The 16766-nt window shown below is 34.5% G+C and overlaps 2 protein-coding genes and 1 non-coding gene across 3 annotated transcripts; all 3 read left to right on the forward strand.

Moving 5' to 3' along the window:
- Positions 1-360: 360 nt before the first annotated feature.
- On the forward strand, positions 361-5935 carry LOC107492310 (vacuolar protein sorting-associated protein 51 homolog). Its single transcript, XM_016113307.3, has 19 exons — positions 361-805; positions 883-937; positions 1053-1160; positions 1258-1356; positions 1528-1605; positions 1787-1864; positions 2118-2222; positions 2345-2445; positions 2532-2599; positions 3168-3241; positions 3329-3395; positions 3527-3636; positions 3759-4016; positions 4109-4216; positions 4473-4544; positions 4682-4732; positions 4813-5037; positions 5447-5623; positions 5739-5935. Exons 1-19 carry the CDS (start codon positions 471-473, stop codon positions 5856-5858), a joined length of 2289 nt encoding a protein of 762 aa, XP_015968793.1. The 5' UTR covers positions 361-470; the 3' UTR covers positions 5859-5935.
- Positions 5936-8638: 2703 nt separating this feature from the next.
- Positions 8639-13310, forward strand: LOC107492385 (DNA replication licensing factor MCM7). Its single transcript, XM_016113410.3, has 14 exons — positions 8639-8651; positions 9104-9171; positions 9286-9345; positions 9457-9680; positions 9918-10095; positions 10215-10337; positions 10446-10535; positions 10792-10934; positions 11184-11361; positions 11612-11803; positions 12056-12228; positions 12327-12530; positions 12714-12879; positions 13062-13310. Exons 1-14 carry the CDS (start codon positions 8639-8641, stop codon positions 13293-13295), a joined length of 2046 nt encoding a protein of 681 aa, XP_015968896.2. The 3' UTR covers positions 13296-13310.
- TRNAH-GUG (transfer RNA histidin (anticodon GUG)) lies at positions 8646-8717 on the forward strand. The gene has a single exon. It is a non-coding gene; the product is annotated as a tRNA-His (tRNA).
- Positions 13311-16766: the final 3456 nt, after the last annotated feature.

Below are 16766 nucleotides of genomic sequence, written 5' to 3' on the forward strand. Positions count from 1 at the left end.
TAAATAAAAAAAGCCTAGATCAACATATCACATCAGTATATCGTATGTTAACAAAAAATAGTCAAAGAACTAACTTAAATAACTGGTATCAGACTAAATTGAGTAAACTTAAATTTTAATAGCATATTATCTCATATTATAATACAACAAATTGAGTATTATCTCATATTAACTTAAATCATTGGCATAAGGAACAAATTGAATATTATCTCAGATTTTAATACAACAAACCAAACATATTATATCATATACTTAATTTGATTGATACATGTTTTGCATTGATAAGTATAACTGTAACCAAAGGCAACTATCTAGAGTATGGTTGATTCTATTGTGATGTACACTGAGAAACCAGGAAAATAGCATCAGCAATCACTAAGAAGCTGAAAAAAAGAGCTCAACTCCGATTCTGGAAACACATACACAAGCCTCCAAATCTGATCGGAGCAAGAGAGAAAGTTAAATTAAGAATGATGGGGAGCGATGGCGACGGTGATGCACCATTATTGGACGACAAAGCAAAGCGAATGAGGGATCTACTATCCAGTTTTTACGCTCCAAACCCCTCAATGTTGTCTCATTCCCCCACCGCCTCCTCCAAGCATTCAACACCTGACGATATCAACTCCTCCTCCTTCGATCCCAACCATTACATGAACATTCTCGTCAATAACTCCAACTTGGAAGGCCTTCTCAAGCGCCACGTTGATATGGCCGCTGAGATCAAGAATCTCGACACCGACTTGCAGATGCTTGTTTACGAGAATTACAACAAGTTCATCAGCGCCACTGATACTATCAAGAGGTATATTAATATCATTCATCATATTTCTATGTATATCTAAATTATCCATTAATAATATGCATGCTTTGTTTGAGCAGGATGAAAAGTAATATTTTGGGGATGGAGGGAAATATGGAGTACCTTCTTGAAAAAGTAGGTCTAGCATTAAATTAATAATTATTGATCATTAGCAAGAATAGGAGGCTTGAGAGTTTATTAGCAATTAATTAATCACGTCTTTCTTTCTTTTTTCCCTAAAAATATCCAGATCATGTCTGTACAGTCCAGGAGTGACAGTGTTAACACTTCTTTATTTGAGAAGAGGGAGCACATTGAGAAATTGCATCGCACTTGTAATCTTCTTCGAAAAGTTCAGGTATTAAATAATGTTCATAAAGTTTATATATATTATTCTAAGCATGATGATTTTGTCTCTCATATAACTTATACTTTTCACTGATATGGAAGAGTAGTTCATATATGATCTACCTGATAGACTTGGCAAGTGCATCAAATCAGAAGCCTATGCGGATGCTGTCAGATTCTACACTGGTGCAATGCCAATTTTTAAGGTTGGATATGTAGGAACAGTTGTTATTATTAACTAATTCAATTTCTTATTTGTCTAATTTTTACATTTTACACATACAAATAGTTTCATAATGCAAACCGTCTAGGCCTTATATGGCATATCTTTCTAAGTTTAGTTTTAGTTTATTTATTTATTTTACCTTCTTTATCAGGCATATGGAGACTCTTCATTCCATGATTGTAAGCGAGCATCCGATGAAGCAATAGCTATCATAGTTAAAAACTTGCAGGTATAGTTCTTTGGCATTCATGATATGAGGGCTATGTTAGATATATGCTAAGCATCCTACGCTGGCAAACGTGATCGAAAATTTTCATTCAATTCTTTGATAATATGTTGAATATAAAGCTAATGTTCAATTTGTCATTGAGAAGCCTGTCATCTTAATCAACATTCTCTTCTCCAACCAGGAAAAGCTGTTTTCAGATTCTGAACCTATACAAGTGAGAGCTGAGGCTGCATTGCTGCTTAAGCAGTTGGATTTTCCGGTTTGTATTAATTCCCCCCTTCCCCCTTCTCACATTGACATGTTATCCTAATTATTGCATCATGATGGAGCTTTATCAACTGCTGAATATTTTTCTTCTAGATGTTTACTATATGTCTATAAACTATCTTCTTCTTGATGTAAACCCAATTCCAACCCCCATCCCCACCCTTTAGATGAATATCATCATATTATCATATTTGGTGTTTTTAATTAAAAAAATACCATGGTGTTCTACTTTTGTCTTTTGGTAGGTGGACAATTTGAAGACAAAGCTGTTAGAGAGGTTGGAACATTCCCTTAGAGACATTCAACTGAAACCTGAAGAGATAAAGAATGCTTCACCCTCTGCACGTGAGGTAGTATTGTCAAAATATTATTTTGTTTACTTTCAGTTTCATATATATGATATATCTTATTTGGTAGTTATGATTAGGTGATTGATCACTTGATCATGTTTTCTTGCTATTTCTTAACAAAGGTAGCTATTCTCGAATTTGTGGAGGCTATTCATGCATTTCGAGTAATTTTCCCAGATTCAGAAACTCAATTAGTTAAAATTGCTAAAGGCTTGATTACCAGGTCTGCTGCAGCCAGAAGTTTTCTTAATTTCTGTGCTCGAAATTTTCATTTTTTATTTAATACAAACAACTTTATTTGTTTTCTAGGGACTTTGTAATTACCGAGGAGTATGTAACGACAAGAATTTGTGCGGCAGATCTACTAGGTGTTCTTCGTAAGTATATGACTCTGCTGTCCTTTTGAGAGATTAACATGATTTCTAGATCCAGGTGACCCTTATATAAACTTTCTGATCATACCTTGATATGTGAATCATTATCTTTTAACACCTAGATCTTGGATGTGATATGATATTGATTATTGAGTAAATTTTTATATGAACAAGTATGAAATTTCTTTTCTAGTTTAAGTTCTTCCCTTAACTGAAAGGTTTTGAATACATGGTGGGTAATAAATGTTGATCATATCCCTATACTTTCTTTTAAATGTTTATCATCCAAACTTAATCAGTATAGGGATATGGTAATAATATTTTCTTTTCATAACTGTATTGATCTATTTGGTTTTATGATGTCTATCGGGAAGCATTTTATTTCAATGCACTACATGTATGAGCATGTAGGAGTGAGGAGCTCGCCAGAATCTCCATTTGATGCAGTTTATTATGCCTCAAAAGATGTGAAATATCAACTTAGTTAAAGTAGTGTAGTTCTATGATATCATGGTTTTAAATTGCTATTAACCACTGATATAATATGCTGCTACACTTCACCTGGCCACAGGAGTTATTTGGAATGAATCACTCCTGATGGACGAGGTCTTGCAGGATTCAGCTCTATCTGATCATTTTCTTGAGGTTATTCATCAAACTTCTTCACAATTCAATCTCATGGAAGCTCATTTTTAAAATGGATTTTCATCAACTGGTCCTAAATATTTCCAGGGTGCTAAGGCTGCTGTCAAGCTATATGTGGAAAGTGCATTTTCTCAACTTTTGCTAGATATCTCAGGTTAATGCAGAAAATGTCTGTTTTACTTTCAGCTCAAAGTATCCTGCCAATTAGATATGCTTGAGCTAGTTACAAAAATCGTAATTGCAAAATTGTTGTATGATTATGTTGACATAGCTTCCACTTCTTAGATTGCCTCTTAAAAATTTTGAAACGAGATGAAACAGAAGAGTACTCCCTGGAAACTGCTCTAGATGCTAGCACAAAACTTGCTCTCCAAGGAGGCAGGAACCTCTTGCTGGTAAACACATTTACATACCCAACCTTTTAGATGTAAGATCAGTTGCATGTACATGAACAAAATTTCCCATTGTAAGATTTCTTTGTTATTTCATTTATCTCTCCAGTCATTGTTCATTTCAGGATGTTTGCAAGATTCTAGATGATGGCTCAGGGATTATAGACAAACTAAGAGAGCCAATAATTGATTGGGTACAAGAAGGGTTACAAGATTTTTTCAGGCAACTTGAGGATCAGTTCCAATCGTTTTCAGGGAAGAATAATTCTTCAGCTACACAAATTCATGGGCTGACAGAGGCAGCTGCTTTTGCTGGCCTTGTCCTAGTGCTGGCTCAATTGTCTGCTTTCATTGAACAAACTGCCATCCCTAAGATCAACGAGGTAAAGATCCACTCAACAAACTTGCATTGGTTCCATAAAATTTATTCCTTTTTGATTATGATGGCATGCCTTAATTTCTTCCAAATGGTCAGGAATTAGCAGTTTCTTTTTCTGCTGGTCCATATGAATATGGACCCGCCTTTATTCCGGGAGAGATCTCTCGAAAATTTAGATCAGCTGGTGACAAGTTCCTACAGCAGGTATGCTTTCAAGCCTATCTAGCTATCTATCATCTATTAGTGTTTGTAGTCCAGTTCTAATTTAATACTTAATAACATGGCTGTGTCAACATTGTGCCAATTTTTGGTTAGTAGAACAGAATGGTTTTTTCTTTTCTTTTTATAGAAATATTTATTCCCTATTTTCCCTGTTGCGACTTTATTTCTTTAACAATGTTTTCTTGTATAAAAAAATAGTTCACAATTAAGCAGTGTTTACATATTTGATTCTTTTCAGTACATAAATATTCGAACTCAACGAATATCACTACTTCAGAAGAAGAGATTTGCCACGCCTAAATGGGTTAAGGTCAGCAATGCTATGTCTATTTTGTTGGTGTTTAAGAGGTTCACCACACGTAATATCACTTCTAGGTGCTACTTACACAAAGCTTATATTGAAAGGGCTTGACTATAATATGAAATCATTTCTTTTGCTTTGAGCAGCATAAGGAGCCAAGAGAAGTTCATATGTTTGTTGATCTATTTCTACAAGAGGTTGGTTATCTATATTGTATATTCATTAATTGAAGCATTATAGAGTAAGATTCTTATTCCACTTGTATATGATGTTCCAGCTCAAGGTCATAGTCAATGAAGTGAAGCAGGTTTTGCCTCAAGATATGCGAAAACATCGTAGAAGTAACGCAAGCAGTGCTTCGTCGAAAAGCAATTCCTTCCGAGAGGAGAAATTATTGCACCGCTCAAATACTCAAAGGGCGAGGAGCCAGCTTCTGGAAACACATTTAGCTAAACTGTTTAAGCAAAAAGTTGAAATTTTCACAAAAGTAGAACACACGCAGGTATTGAATATTTATCATATTTGTGGTGCACAATTTGAATAAGGTTTAATTACTCTGTCGATCCTATATCGAATTTTCAATTTGGTTCCTATACCATATCAGATTTTGTAATTAAGTCCTAAAGTGACAAAAACATTGAAACTAATGGAATATTCTGTTAAACTATAGAGAATATTCAGTCAAGTGTTAAGCATATTCGTTTTGTTTAACGGAATATTTTATTAATTTCGATGCACGGCAGAGACTTCATTACAAAATTTGATATAGTATAGGAACTGAATCGAAAAGATAAAAAGTATAGGGATCTAATTGAAAATTTAGTAAAACTATAGGGATCGATAGAATAATTAAACTTTTGAATAATTGATTGCAAACATTGTTCATTATCCTTTGTTTAAATAAACTGCAGGAATCAGTTGTAATGACCATAGTTAAATTATCCCTTAAAAGTTTACAAGAATTTGTAAGGCTTCAGACTTTTAACCGGAGTGGATTTCAGCAAATTCAATTGGATATGCAGTTCCTAAGGACTCCTTTAAGGGAAATAGTTGAAGATGAAGCTGCAATGGATTTCTTGCTTGATGAGGTTGGAAAAGTAGTTTACAGTTATAAAATTGAAAATTCTGATGCAGTGTTATATACTCATGAAAATAACAGGTTTAAAATATTTTGTTTTTTTCTGTCGGTGGGGGGTGACACAGGTGATTGTTGCTGCTACAGAGAGGTGCCTTGATCCAATTCCATTGGAGTCCCCCATTCTGGACAAACTAATTCAAGCAAAGCTGGCAAAATCTTTGGAGGAGAACACATCCTCTTCATAAAACCTTATACATTCTGTTCTTAGGGGGATATTTTTTTTGTTATTCGTTGTCCAAATTATAAGCAGGATTAAAGAGAAGGATGCATTTTCCAAAATAAATTCTCACTCTATTATTAAGGCTGCATTCGTTGCACTATCTGAAATGCCGTAAACATTACCTATTATTAATTCGGAATTATTTACATATATCAGCCATCTTTGGTACATAATTGTATGATGATATTTGGTTTTATAAACTAGATAATAGAAAATTACATGTATAACACACAATTAGTTGTATAATTTTACATCAAAAAGAAGAAAAAATAACAAAATTTAAAAATCGTTGAAAATTTAAATAGTTCATCTAAATGACAACAGAATAAACAAAAACTTTCCTTCTCTCGAAAACAGTTTCTTCAATGTGCATTGTCAAATATTGATATTCTTATAAAAGTTTTTTTTTTTTTTTTAACGTCCTTGTGTGTATGACCTCCAGGCTTGCTCTTACATTCTTGAAGATTCGTGCATTCCGTTCCAACCAGATGTTCCAAATCACTGCAAAGAACACTGTCATCCACATCTTCTGCCCCTGTTGTCTATTATGCATTCCATGCCAACTCTCAAACATTTCTTTAACAGTTCCAGGAATCACCCACTCCCTTCCTAGTAACCTCAGCCACTTGCACCACACCTGCCATGTTACCTCACACCTAAGGAATAAATGCTCAACAGATTCTAATTCCTTGGTACACAGTACACACATACTATCCCCCAGAATGTTGACTCCTAGTTTAGTCAGCCGCTCCTTGGTGTTAACTCTACCCACTAGCACAAACCACCCAAAGAGCTCAATTCTCGGAGGGACGAAACCTTTCCAAATGGAACTCGTGAAGCTATAACTCGTTATCTCAGCTGATAATGTCTCCGCTTGTATAGCCTGGATCACAGAACTAGTAGAGAAAATACCTTTATTTTCAAACTTCCACACCACACTGTCCTCCCTACCTGATGACAACCTCACTGGCCTTAACCTCTCATGCAGTTGATTGACAAGCTCCAGCTCCCATTGGAACAGCCCCCTCCTCCATTGAAAATTCCAAATCCAATCAAGCCCATCCCAAAAACCACACTCCCCGATGACAAGCCCTTGCTGACTGGAAATAGAGTAGAGTCTCGGATAACTTCCTTTAAGAGTACCACCTTGAACCCAGTTATCTTCCCAAAATCGAGTCTGCATACCATTGCCTACTTCCATTGCCAGTCCACTTACCACTTTATCTCGAATCCGCGGTTCTTTTATATTCAGCTGACATATGTCCTTCCAAGGGCCACCCTTTACTGGTAAAGGCTGAGTTGCTAACATGACATCCGGGTTCAACTTATTACACGAACAAGCAATCTTCTTCCACAGCGGGCAATCCTCCTTTGAAAACCTCCACCACCACCACTTAAACAGAAGCGCTGTGTTTCTCAGCACTGCATCACCAACCCCCAAGCCCCCAACCTTTTTTGGAGCCTGAACTAACTCCCACTTTACCATAGGTATACCATAGTTCCCGTTATCCTTGCACCACATAAAGTTCCGTTGTAAAGCGATCAGCTTGTCCGCTACCGCCTTCGGCATCTTGTATAGACTAAGGTAATAGATGGGGAGACTATTCAGCACCTATTTTATAAGGAACAGCTTACCTGATTTATTCAAAACCTTGGCTTTCCACAAACTCAGCTTCTGTTCCACCTTATCAATGATTGGTTTCCAAGTCTTCACCAATCGCGGATTCGCACCTAGAGAAACTCCCAAGTATCTAACCGGTAGAGAAGCTTGTTGGCATCCCAGCAGTCCACATGCCTGATCAATCCATCCTTGCTCACAGTTCACCGATATCAGATTCGATTTATCAAAGTTAATGCTCAGCCTAGACATCAACTCAAAGCACCGTAGCAGTCTCTTATAGTTGACAATTGTTTCAGTCTCCGGCGGGCAGAATAAAATAGTATCATCTGCAAATTGTAGGTGCGACAGTTCAATATGATCTCTCCCTACCAGCAGTGGAGCAATGTGGCCATTCCTCACGGCCTCCCCCAACATCCTATGCAACACATCCACAACTAATACGAATAGCAATGGGGAAAGTGGGTCCCCTTGTCTTAGTCCCCTCTCCATCTTGAATGGCTTGGAAGGTGTCTCGTTTACCAAGACTGCCATGGAAGCCGTAGTAACACACTCCTTCACCCAACTCCTCCATATTTGGCCGAAGCCCATTTTCTGTAGTACAATGTCAACAAAATCCCATCTCACTCTGTCATAGGCCTTCTGAAAATCCAGTTTGATAATGACTGCCGACTTTTTCCGAGTCTTCAGCCAATGAACCGTCTCGCAGGCTATGAGTGCACCATCATGAATTTTCCTCCCCTTTACAAAAGGTTATACACATTTAAGTAATTTTATTATTTTGTTAAATATTGAAAATGGATTGGAATAGGATTTTTATAATTAAAAAAGAATTATAGGAGAGATAATGAGATTTAAATTTATAAAAATACGATTTGAATATTAAAATCAGCTATTAAAATCAATCACCAATATTTTTGTATATAAATACATATGTGATTTAATTTATTTTTAATGTGTATTTATATTTTAATATATATTTTATATTGGCGGCTAAATTTATAATAACATTTGTGTATAACTGTATATTAGCAAAAACTTTCAATGGTAGATATTAAAATAAAGTGTCATTTATGTATATATAGAAAAAAACAATATATTCATTTTTTCTATAGAGAGGGAGCAACATGTTCAGTGGCTGTAGTTTAGTGGTAAGAATTCCACGTTGTGGCCGTGGAGACCTGGGCTCGAATCCCAGCAGCCACATAATTTTTGTGCTTTCTGATTTCTTATCTGATATTCGTTAGGGTGTACCGTGTACCCGACCACACCTTATCTCCATACCCTACCAAGGGGGGTCGTTCCCGCCAAAACCTCCCTCGTTCTTTTATAGTTTGGCGCCCAAATTCCATTTCATTCCCACTCTACCCTCTCTCACTCTTCTACCCAAGCTTGCACTCTAAGGGCATTTTTACACATCTAAATGGAGAAGGGATGAGAAGTCCTTGACCCCTCAGGATCTGTGGACCCCACAGGATCCCCACCAACCCCCCCTCTCTCTCTCTCTCTCTCCCTCTCTCTCTCTCTCTCATATGTTGTTTCTCTTTTGTCATTTCGTTAACACCATTTCCTTCTTTTTATTTTACCGGCAGTTTTGGCCAGTGACTTTCTCAAGAACTTCGCTGACATCAATGGCGAATCAAAATACATGAACATCCTTGTAAGTTCTCCAGCTTCGTTTTTCCCTCTTATTTCTTTCCTCCTAACTTATCCAACTTCAAAGAATACTAACCCTAGTTCGCTTCGTTTTATTTATTTGTCTTTTTGGTTTCAGCAAGATGTAGCAAACCACAAAACTCGTGCTGTCCAGATCGATCTCGACGATTTAATTAATGTAAATATTTTACTTCATTTTCCCTTTACTTCTAGTTTTTGCTTCTTGTTGATCTGATAATCTGTATATTTATGCGTGTCTGTTCACCTGTTGATTCCCGGGGGTTTTCAGTACAAGGATTTAGACGAGGAATTTTTGAGGCGTGTAACCGAGAATACTAGGAGGTACATTGGGATTTTTTCGGATGCCATTGACGAGATCATGCCGGAACCTACTGAGGCCTTCATAGATGATGACCATGACATATTGATGACACAGAGATCAGACGAAGTTGCAGACGGTGAAGATGGTTCAGACCCACAGCAGAGGATGCCTCCTGAAATCAAGCGCTACTAGTGAGTATCGCTTCTCCTCTTCCCCTTTAAATATCTATTGGCTTCGTGCACTATGGATGCTGCAATTCAGCTTGTCATTGCAATTTCCTGTGTTTTGGTTGTAGCAAAAAATTCAATAGTGAGAGTTATTTTTGTAAGTGGCAAAAAAAAAAAAAAAGACTAGCTTATGCAAATTATGCCTGCCCTGACTTATATGTGACATTGCATATAGTTATCTTATTTTTGTGGCCATTGCAGTGAAGTTTATATTAAAGCATCTTCAAAGGGACGACCATATACAATTAGGGAGGTGAAGGCTTCATATATTGGTCAGATTGTAAGGATATCTGGTATAGTGACACGCTGCTCAGATGTTAAACCTTTAATGAAGGTTGCTGTATACACATGTGAAGATTGTGGTTTTGAAATTTACCAGGTAATTTGGGAAATCGCTGCACCAACTGCTCTATTCCCAATTTTTTTTTCTCATTATGATTTTATTTGCTAGAATCTACTAAATCTTGACATGGTTTTTTCCTTCCCCTCCACAAACAGGAAGTAACAGCTCGAGTCTTCATGCCTTTGTTTGAGTGTCCATCCACTCGCTGTAAAATAAACAACAATAAGGGGAACCTTATCCTTCAGCTAAGAGCTTCAAAGTTTTTAAAATTTCAAGAGGTCTGTACTCAATTCTGTCTGAGTCATCAAAATGTGTGGACTTCTTATTTTTCTGTACAATTACTTGTTTACTTTAACTAAGTAACTGGAGATATGGTTCAACTGCAGGCAAAAATTCAAGAATTAGCTGAACATGTTCCAAAGGGCCATATTCCACGAACAATGACTGTTCATTTCAGGGGAGAGCTCACAAGAAAGGTGTTATTTTCTACCTGTTGACATTAAACTAACAGTCAGAACATAGTTTTATTTATCAAGCATGTGATAGTTGTGTTAACTTCATAGTTGGACTTCCTTTACTGTTTATATTTCCTTAAAAGCTCATGAATAAAATCTTTGCTGAAAATAGATGGGCATACTGAGAATTATTGACAAATGATTCAGCTATGGAAGCTTAGCTGGCTAGTTATCCGATTCTGTTTTTAACCCTTTCCTGCTTCTTGTATGTTGTCAGGTGGCTCCTGGCGATGTGGTTGAATTATCTGGGATTTTTCTTCCTATACCTTACACTGGTTTCAGAGCAATGCGTGCTGGTCTGGTTGCTGACACTTACTTAGAGGCGATGTCTGTAACTCATTTCAAGAAAAAATATGAGGAGTGAGTTGCCTTTTTTTTTAATCTTAACTGATAATGGCCGGCACTTTTTTTAATCCCACTTCCAATAAATTAGTTTCTGTCAGGTCTGCCAAAAAAAATACATTTTTTAATAATTATGTTTATTTTTTATAAATAACCAGCTTTGATTGGCCTTTTTATGACTTGTACAAAATGAAATCCTTGTTAATTTTACTCATAGTAGAGTAGTTGGGGAAACAGCAGCTGCCTAATCAATTTATTCTTTCACAGATATGAACTTAGAGGAGACGAGGAGGAGCAGATTGCACGTTTAGCAGAAGATGGCGACATCTACAATAAGTTAGCAAGATCATTGGCTCCTGAAATTTTTGGACATGAAGATATTAAAAAAGCACTGCTTCTTCTTCTTGTTGGTGCTCCCCATCGGAAGCTGAAAGATGGAATGAAGGTAAGTATGTAAACATTGAACCAAATATGTTAAGTGGAGTATTTTTCTTTGCTGGATATTCATGTTGAGTTGGTAGGGAATATAAATTATGTTTTCATATGACACTTACCAATTTCTAACTTGTAAATACGACTAAGTTTGTATGATTTTGGTTATACATTTTGGTTTTGTTTATTTTGTATTCTGTTTAGTTTATAGTTCCTATGGTATGTTGTTTACCTACTACTTATCAGTCTTCATTTAATTGCAGATTAGAGGAGATTTACACATATGTTTGATGGGTGATCCTGGTGTTGCCAAGAGTCAGCTCCTTAAGCATATAATCAATGTAGCTCCAAGGGGGGTGTACACCACTGGAAGAGGTAGTAGTGGAGTTGGTCTAACTGCTGCTGTTCAGAGAGATCCAGTGACAAATGAGATGGTTCTTGAAGGTGGAGCATTGGTAATGCCAGCTTCCATTTTGTAGTGATACATTTTCTTTTTGTATTCCCTATTGTGATTATGTTGCACTTAAGTTAGCAAAAAATGTGGTAAAACAGTTAAACACAAGCAATGCTGTTAGTGCCTGCAAAATTAAAATGGTGAATGATTGTTTTCTCTAAATTATTTCCGTAGTTCCTATATCAATACATCAATGTCCTCTGAACTGTATGTATCCAGCTGTTAATGTATGATGGAATATTCTGGATTTCAGGTGCTAGCAGATATGGGCATATGTGCCATTGATGAGTTTGACAAGATGGATGAATCAGATCGAACAGCTATACATGAAGTCATGGAACAGCAGACTGTTAGCATTGCCAAAGCTGGGATCACTACTTCACTGAATGCAAGGACTGCTGTGCTTGCTGCAGCTAATCCCGCCTGGTATTGTTATTTCTTTTCAACTAGGTGGTGACAGGTTCTTATTGATGCTCATGCATGTGGTTCCCAAAATCTAATTTTATCTACACTTTATTGTGAAGGGGAAGATATGATCTACGAAGAACTCCAGCTGAAAATATTAATCTTCCCCCTGCCCTCCTATCAAGATTTGATTTGCTGTGGTTAATCCTTGATCGAGCTGATATGGATAGTGATCTTGAAATGGCTAGGCATGTTGTCTATGTCCACCAAAATAGAGAGTCCCCTGCACTAGGATTTACTCCTCTTGATCCCTCTGTTCTTCGGTAATTACAGAAGGATTACTAACTGCTCTGATTTTTATTTATTCGTTTTTGTCATATTGGAGTTTATTGCATATATGATGTCCATTTGATTGCATGATTCTTTGAAATCTCTCAGTTTCAAGTATGCTCTTCTTGCTTGTAAAAGAAAATTATTACAAATTAAATTGCTTGGCATTTTTCCAGTGCCTATATATCTGCTGCAAGAAGATCATCTCCCAGTGTCCCAAGAGATCTGGAAGAGTATATTGCAAGTGCATACTCCAGCATTCGACAAGAAGAAGCCAAGTCTAGTACTCCCCATTCATACACAACTGTCAGAACATTGCTCAGTATTCTCCGTGTATCAGCTGTAAGTCCTTTTTTCTTTTAATTGTTGATTCTGCTTGATAATTTAAGTTTCTTTACATGTTGCATAAAAATTAAGTTCAGATGAGGTAAAGGAGATCAATAACTAAGCATTTGGGATATATATATATTTGGATGGATTAGTGGTCTGTGTGTATGCTTAGGTTGTCTCCAATTTCTTGACAGGCGCTTGCAAGACTCCGTTTCTCTGAAACTGTTGCTCAGAGTGACGTGGACGAGGCACTGAGGTTAATGCAGATGTCAAAATTCTCTTTGTACTCCGATGAACGTCAAAGATCTGGTCTGGATGCAATATCAGATATTTATTCCATTCTACGTGATGAAGCTGCAAGGAGTGGCAAAACGGATGTCAGCTATGGTGATGCACTGAATTGGATATCTAGAAAGGTCAGTTCATAGTTCATACTACCCTATTTGGGCTAAGTTTGACTGCTAACATGTGAGGTTGAAAACTAAAAGGACCCTAAAAATAATAACAAAAAGAATCTTACGTTATTGAATAAAGGGCCGTACACTACAAAAGCATTGACGTTATGAGGAGTGCAGGCAATCTTCAATATGAAGCCTATGGGTTTGTTTTAAAGATCATGTTCTAATCTTGTAAAGCCTGACTGCATTACTTTTTGGCTTTGGAACAGGGGTACAGCGTGTTTAGAGGAGTATGCAGCGCTAAATGTATGGCAGATAAGTCCCTCGTTTGATATCAAGTTTATTGATGCTTGATGAGGCAATCTGGTTTCAAGAAGCTAATATTAGAGTATTGGGCGCACTATTGGGAATCATGTTCGGTATTCTATATCTTTTACTCGTAGTTTGATTTTTGCCAACCCGGTGTAAGTTCCTTTTATTACGGAGAGTTGCTATTTTATTTTGGTTTAATTTATTCATCCCGTTTCTAAAACTTTTATGCTACAGCTAAGTTAGGGCTAGTACAAATTAGAAGCACATTAGTTGCTTGTTCATTGTAAAATCTATTAAGGTGACACTATTTGACGCGGATTATGTTGATACTTTGTAACAGACGAAGGCAGGAATTGGGGAAAGAAAAACTATGTAGTAGTTTTCACAAGGTTTAAATTAATAATTTGAGTTAGCTATCTTATGGAGACGAGATGTTTGACTATATTTGGGATTAACAAGTAATCTAAAAGTATTCTTTAAAGACATACAAAATGAAAAGTAATAAAAAAAAAAGTTATACACTCCTTGTCCCGAAACCTCTGCGTAGGGTTTGGAATGCAGAATTCCAAGGCTTGGATGTGCACCATTGTAGTTGCAATCTCTACATTATGGTTTGCAGGAACAAATTTGTCTTCGAAGGTGATAGAATGCACCCAATTTGTGTCACCAACCAAATTGGAATCAGGAGCGACGAACTTTTGAACACTCCCCTACTGCGTCTAGTCCGTGCTATGCTGCTCATCCATTGTACACCACCACCTCAGAATTGTCAAATTGAATGTTGATGGTTCTTTCACAGCTAGCTTGGGCAGCGTTGCTTGTGGTTGACTCATCCTTGATAATTCGGTAGTTCATGCATACCTTTGGGGAATTCTTTGGGGTCTTCAGCTGTGGCAAATGATCATGGGAATGTGATTGTAGAGTCTGACTCAACTACAGTAATTAACTTCATCAAGGATGGCTGTCTCCCTCGTCATCCTTGCGCTTCTTTGGTGGAAGATATAAAGAATCAGGCCCTAGAAAAAGATTTAAAGAGAAGAATAGAGGACCCGGAAAATAATGATAAAGAAAAGAAAGAATAATATAGCTTATTGTCATGATATCTTAATTCTTAACAAGATAACAATCGACGGAGGAAGTATCTGTTTATTTATTTATAATATATAAAAGTTGATATTAATTTTTTTTACAATAAGTTTAAATTTTTTCTTTTTTATTAATGATACCACATCAGCAATTTTAATGGCTTGGCAAAAGATGTTAATCAACTAATTATCATTTAATAAAATATTTTAAAAAAATTAAAAAAAACTCTTATTTATTATTCAATTGAAGCACCAAGTACTAATTAAATATAATAAACATACATTAAAAAGTGTTATAATAATAATTATAAAAAATTTCAGTTACAAATATTTAAAAGTAAATTCTATGATGTAGAAAGAAAGATTCTTTTATATGTGTATGTTTGTGTTGTCAAAAGGATAGTATGACAAGTGTTTAGAAAGAGAGTAATTGAAGAGACTAGATTTGACATGTTGCAAGTAAAATATAGTGTATTTTGTCTTATGTAACATGTAAATAATGTATTAATTAAATAGGTTAATTATATTTATGTTAATTAATTATTAAAGATAATATTGGACCTTGTATGATTTTTTTATTTTTGGACTTTTTAAATGTACGCTCTCTTTCCAAAAATATTAACTTTATACACAAAAATTTATTAATATTTGTTTATTTTAATATATTCCTTTTTTTTCCGATAACTTAGATATATTCAGTTTCACAAATATAAAAATGTATTTACATATTTTAACCAACAAAAAACATATAACTTTACGTATTTACATACATTTAAATTAACGATAATATTTATATATATTTAATTTAAATATTATATCAATATATTTGTCAATATTATTCTGTGTACATATATATTTATAAAAAATATTATTCAAACACTACATATTCTTGACATCTTATAAAAATAGTTTGTTATTAGTTATTTTTATATTTAAATTTTTTAATTAATAAAAAAATTTATGTTTAATTGTTTAAAAAATATTGATAACAAAATAGCATTTGTAATATTGCCATTTTTATGGTGCAGAAAGAGAAAATATATATTTTGAGAGAATTGATTTTTTTTTAAAAAATTGAAAATTGTAATAAGAAATTTTTCTTTTTGTTATAAAGAGAAATTAAAAATAAATTTAATTTTAATGTAATGTTAGTATAAAATAATTTTATATTTACATCTAATGACGTAACACTATATTAACAAAAATAATTACTTTTTATAGACGGTGTGAATTGTCATCCAAAAAACCAAATATAATTACACGACTGTGTAAAACACATTTTACACCGTCAATACATCAAAATTAAACTCACTAAAAATATATGCATCCAAAATTTGTATAACACCAGACATATAGAAAAATATGGTAGACACCAAGAAAAATATAAGAAAACATAGTTATTTTTTGGTATTATATAGACGATATCTTGTTATTTTGTTTGCATTAAAATATCTATTTACAGTTGTTTATAAAAAATAATTAAAAGAAAATTTCAAATACTAAAAAAAGAAAAATCTTTTAATAATTAATATTTCAAAAAAAATGTCTAAAAAATATTAAATATTTCAAGTTATTATTGGATTATTTTAGATGGAACCTATTATTTATAATTAAATTATTAATTTTTTATAATGAATACTATGTTATTGAGTGAATATTTAATATTTATTATTTTATTAAACGAAAAAAGTATATTTGAACAGATTTAACAAAATTATATGATTAGTTTCTCTTTGAAGGCATATAAGTGTGTTGAAGAAAAATGATAATTTTTCTAATATATATTATACAAAAACCGAAAAAGAGAACGAAAATTGTATGTTACAATTTTAATGAACGCTTATCAAATTAGTGGAATTTAAACTTAAATAGTTAAATTTGAACTAAATAATAAAAGTAAGAGAAATTGATACTCTTTTCATGTAGATGTTTAAATATATTTTATTTTTACAAAAATTAAATAATATATATTTTTGTCTATGTAATTAGAATACTTTTTAATAATCACTTTTATAATTAGGGATAATTATTTTTATATTTAATTATTTACCAAAAACATATATTGCAGAAGTTTTTGACGTGAATCTTGGGTAAATAAATTAAA

The sequence above is a fragment of the Arachis duranensis genome, chromosome 6 (genome assembly GCF_000817695.3).
Source record: "Arachis duranensis cultivar V14167 chromosome 6, aradu.V14167.gnm2.J7QH, whole genome shotgun sequence".
Classification (NCBI taxonomy): Eukaryota; Viridiplantae; Streptophyta; class Magnoliopsida; order Fabales; family Fabaceae; genus Arachis; species Arachis duranensis.

Coding starts and splice junctions, on each gene's coding strand:
- LOC107492385 (XM_016113410.3), top strand. Junction 11,362..11,611: donor AGCTGAAAGATGGAATGAAG/GTAAGTATGTAA, acceptor ATTTAATTGCAG/ATTAGAGGAGATTTACACAT. Junction 12,531..12,713: donor CTTGATCCCTCTGTTCTTCG/GTAATTACAGAA, acceptor GCATTTTTCCAG/TGCCTATATATCTGCTGCAA.
- LOC107492310 (XM_016113307.3), top strand. CDS start 471: ATGATGGGGAGCGATGGCGACGGTGATGCACCATTATTGGACGACAAA. Junction 1,357..1,527: donor GTGCAATGCCAATTTTTAAG/GTTGGATATGTA, acceptor CTTCTTTATCAG/GCATATGGAGACTCTTCATT. Junction 1,865..2,117: donor TTAAGCAGTTGGATTTTCCG/GTTTGTATTAAT, acceptor GTCTTTTGGTAG/GTGGACAATTTGAAGACAAA.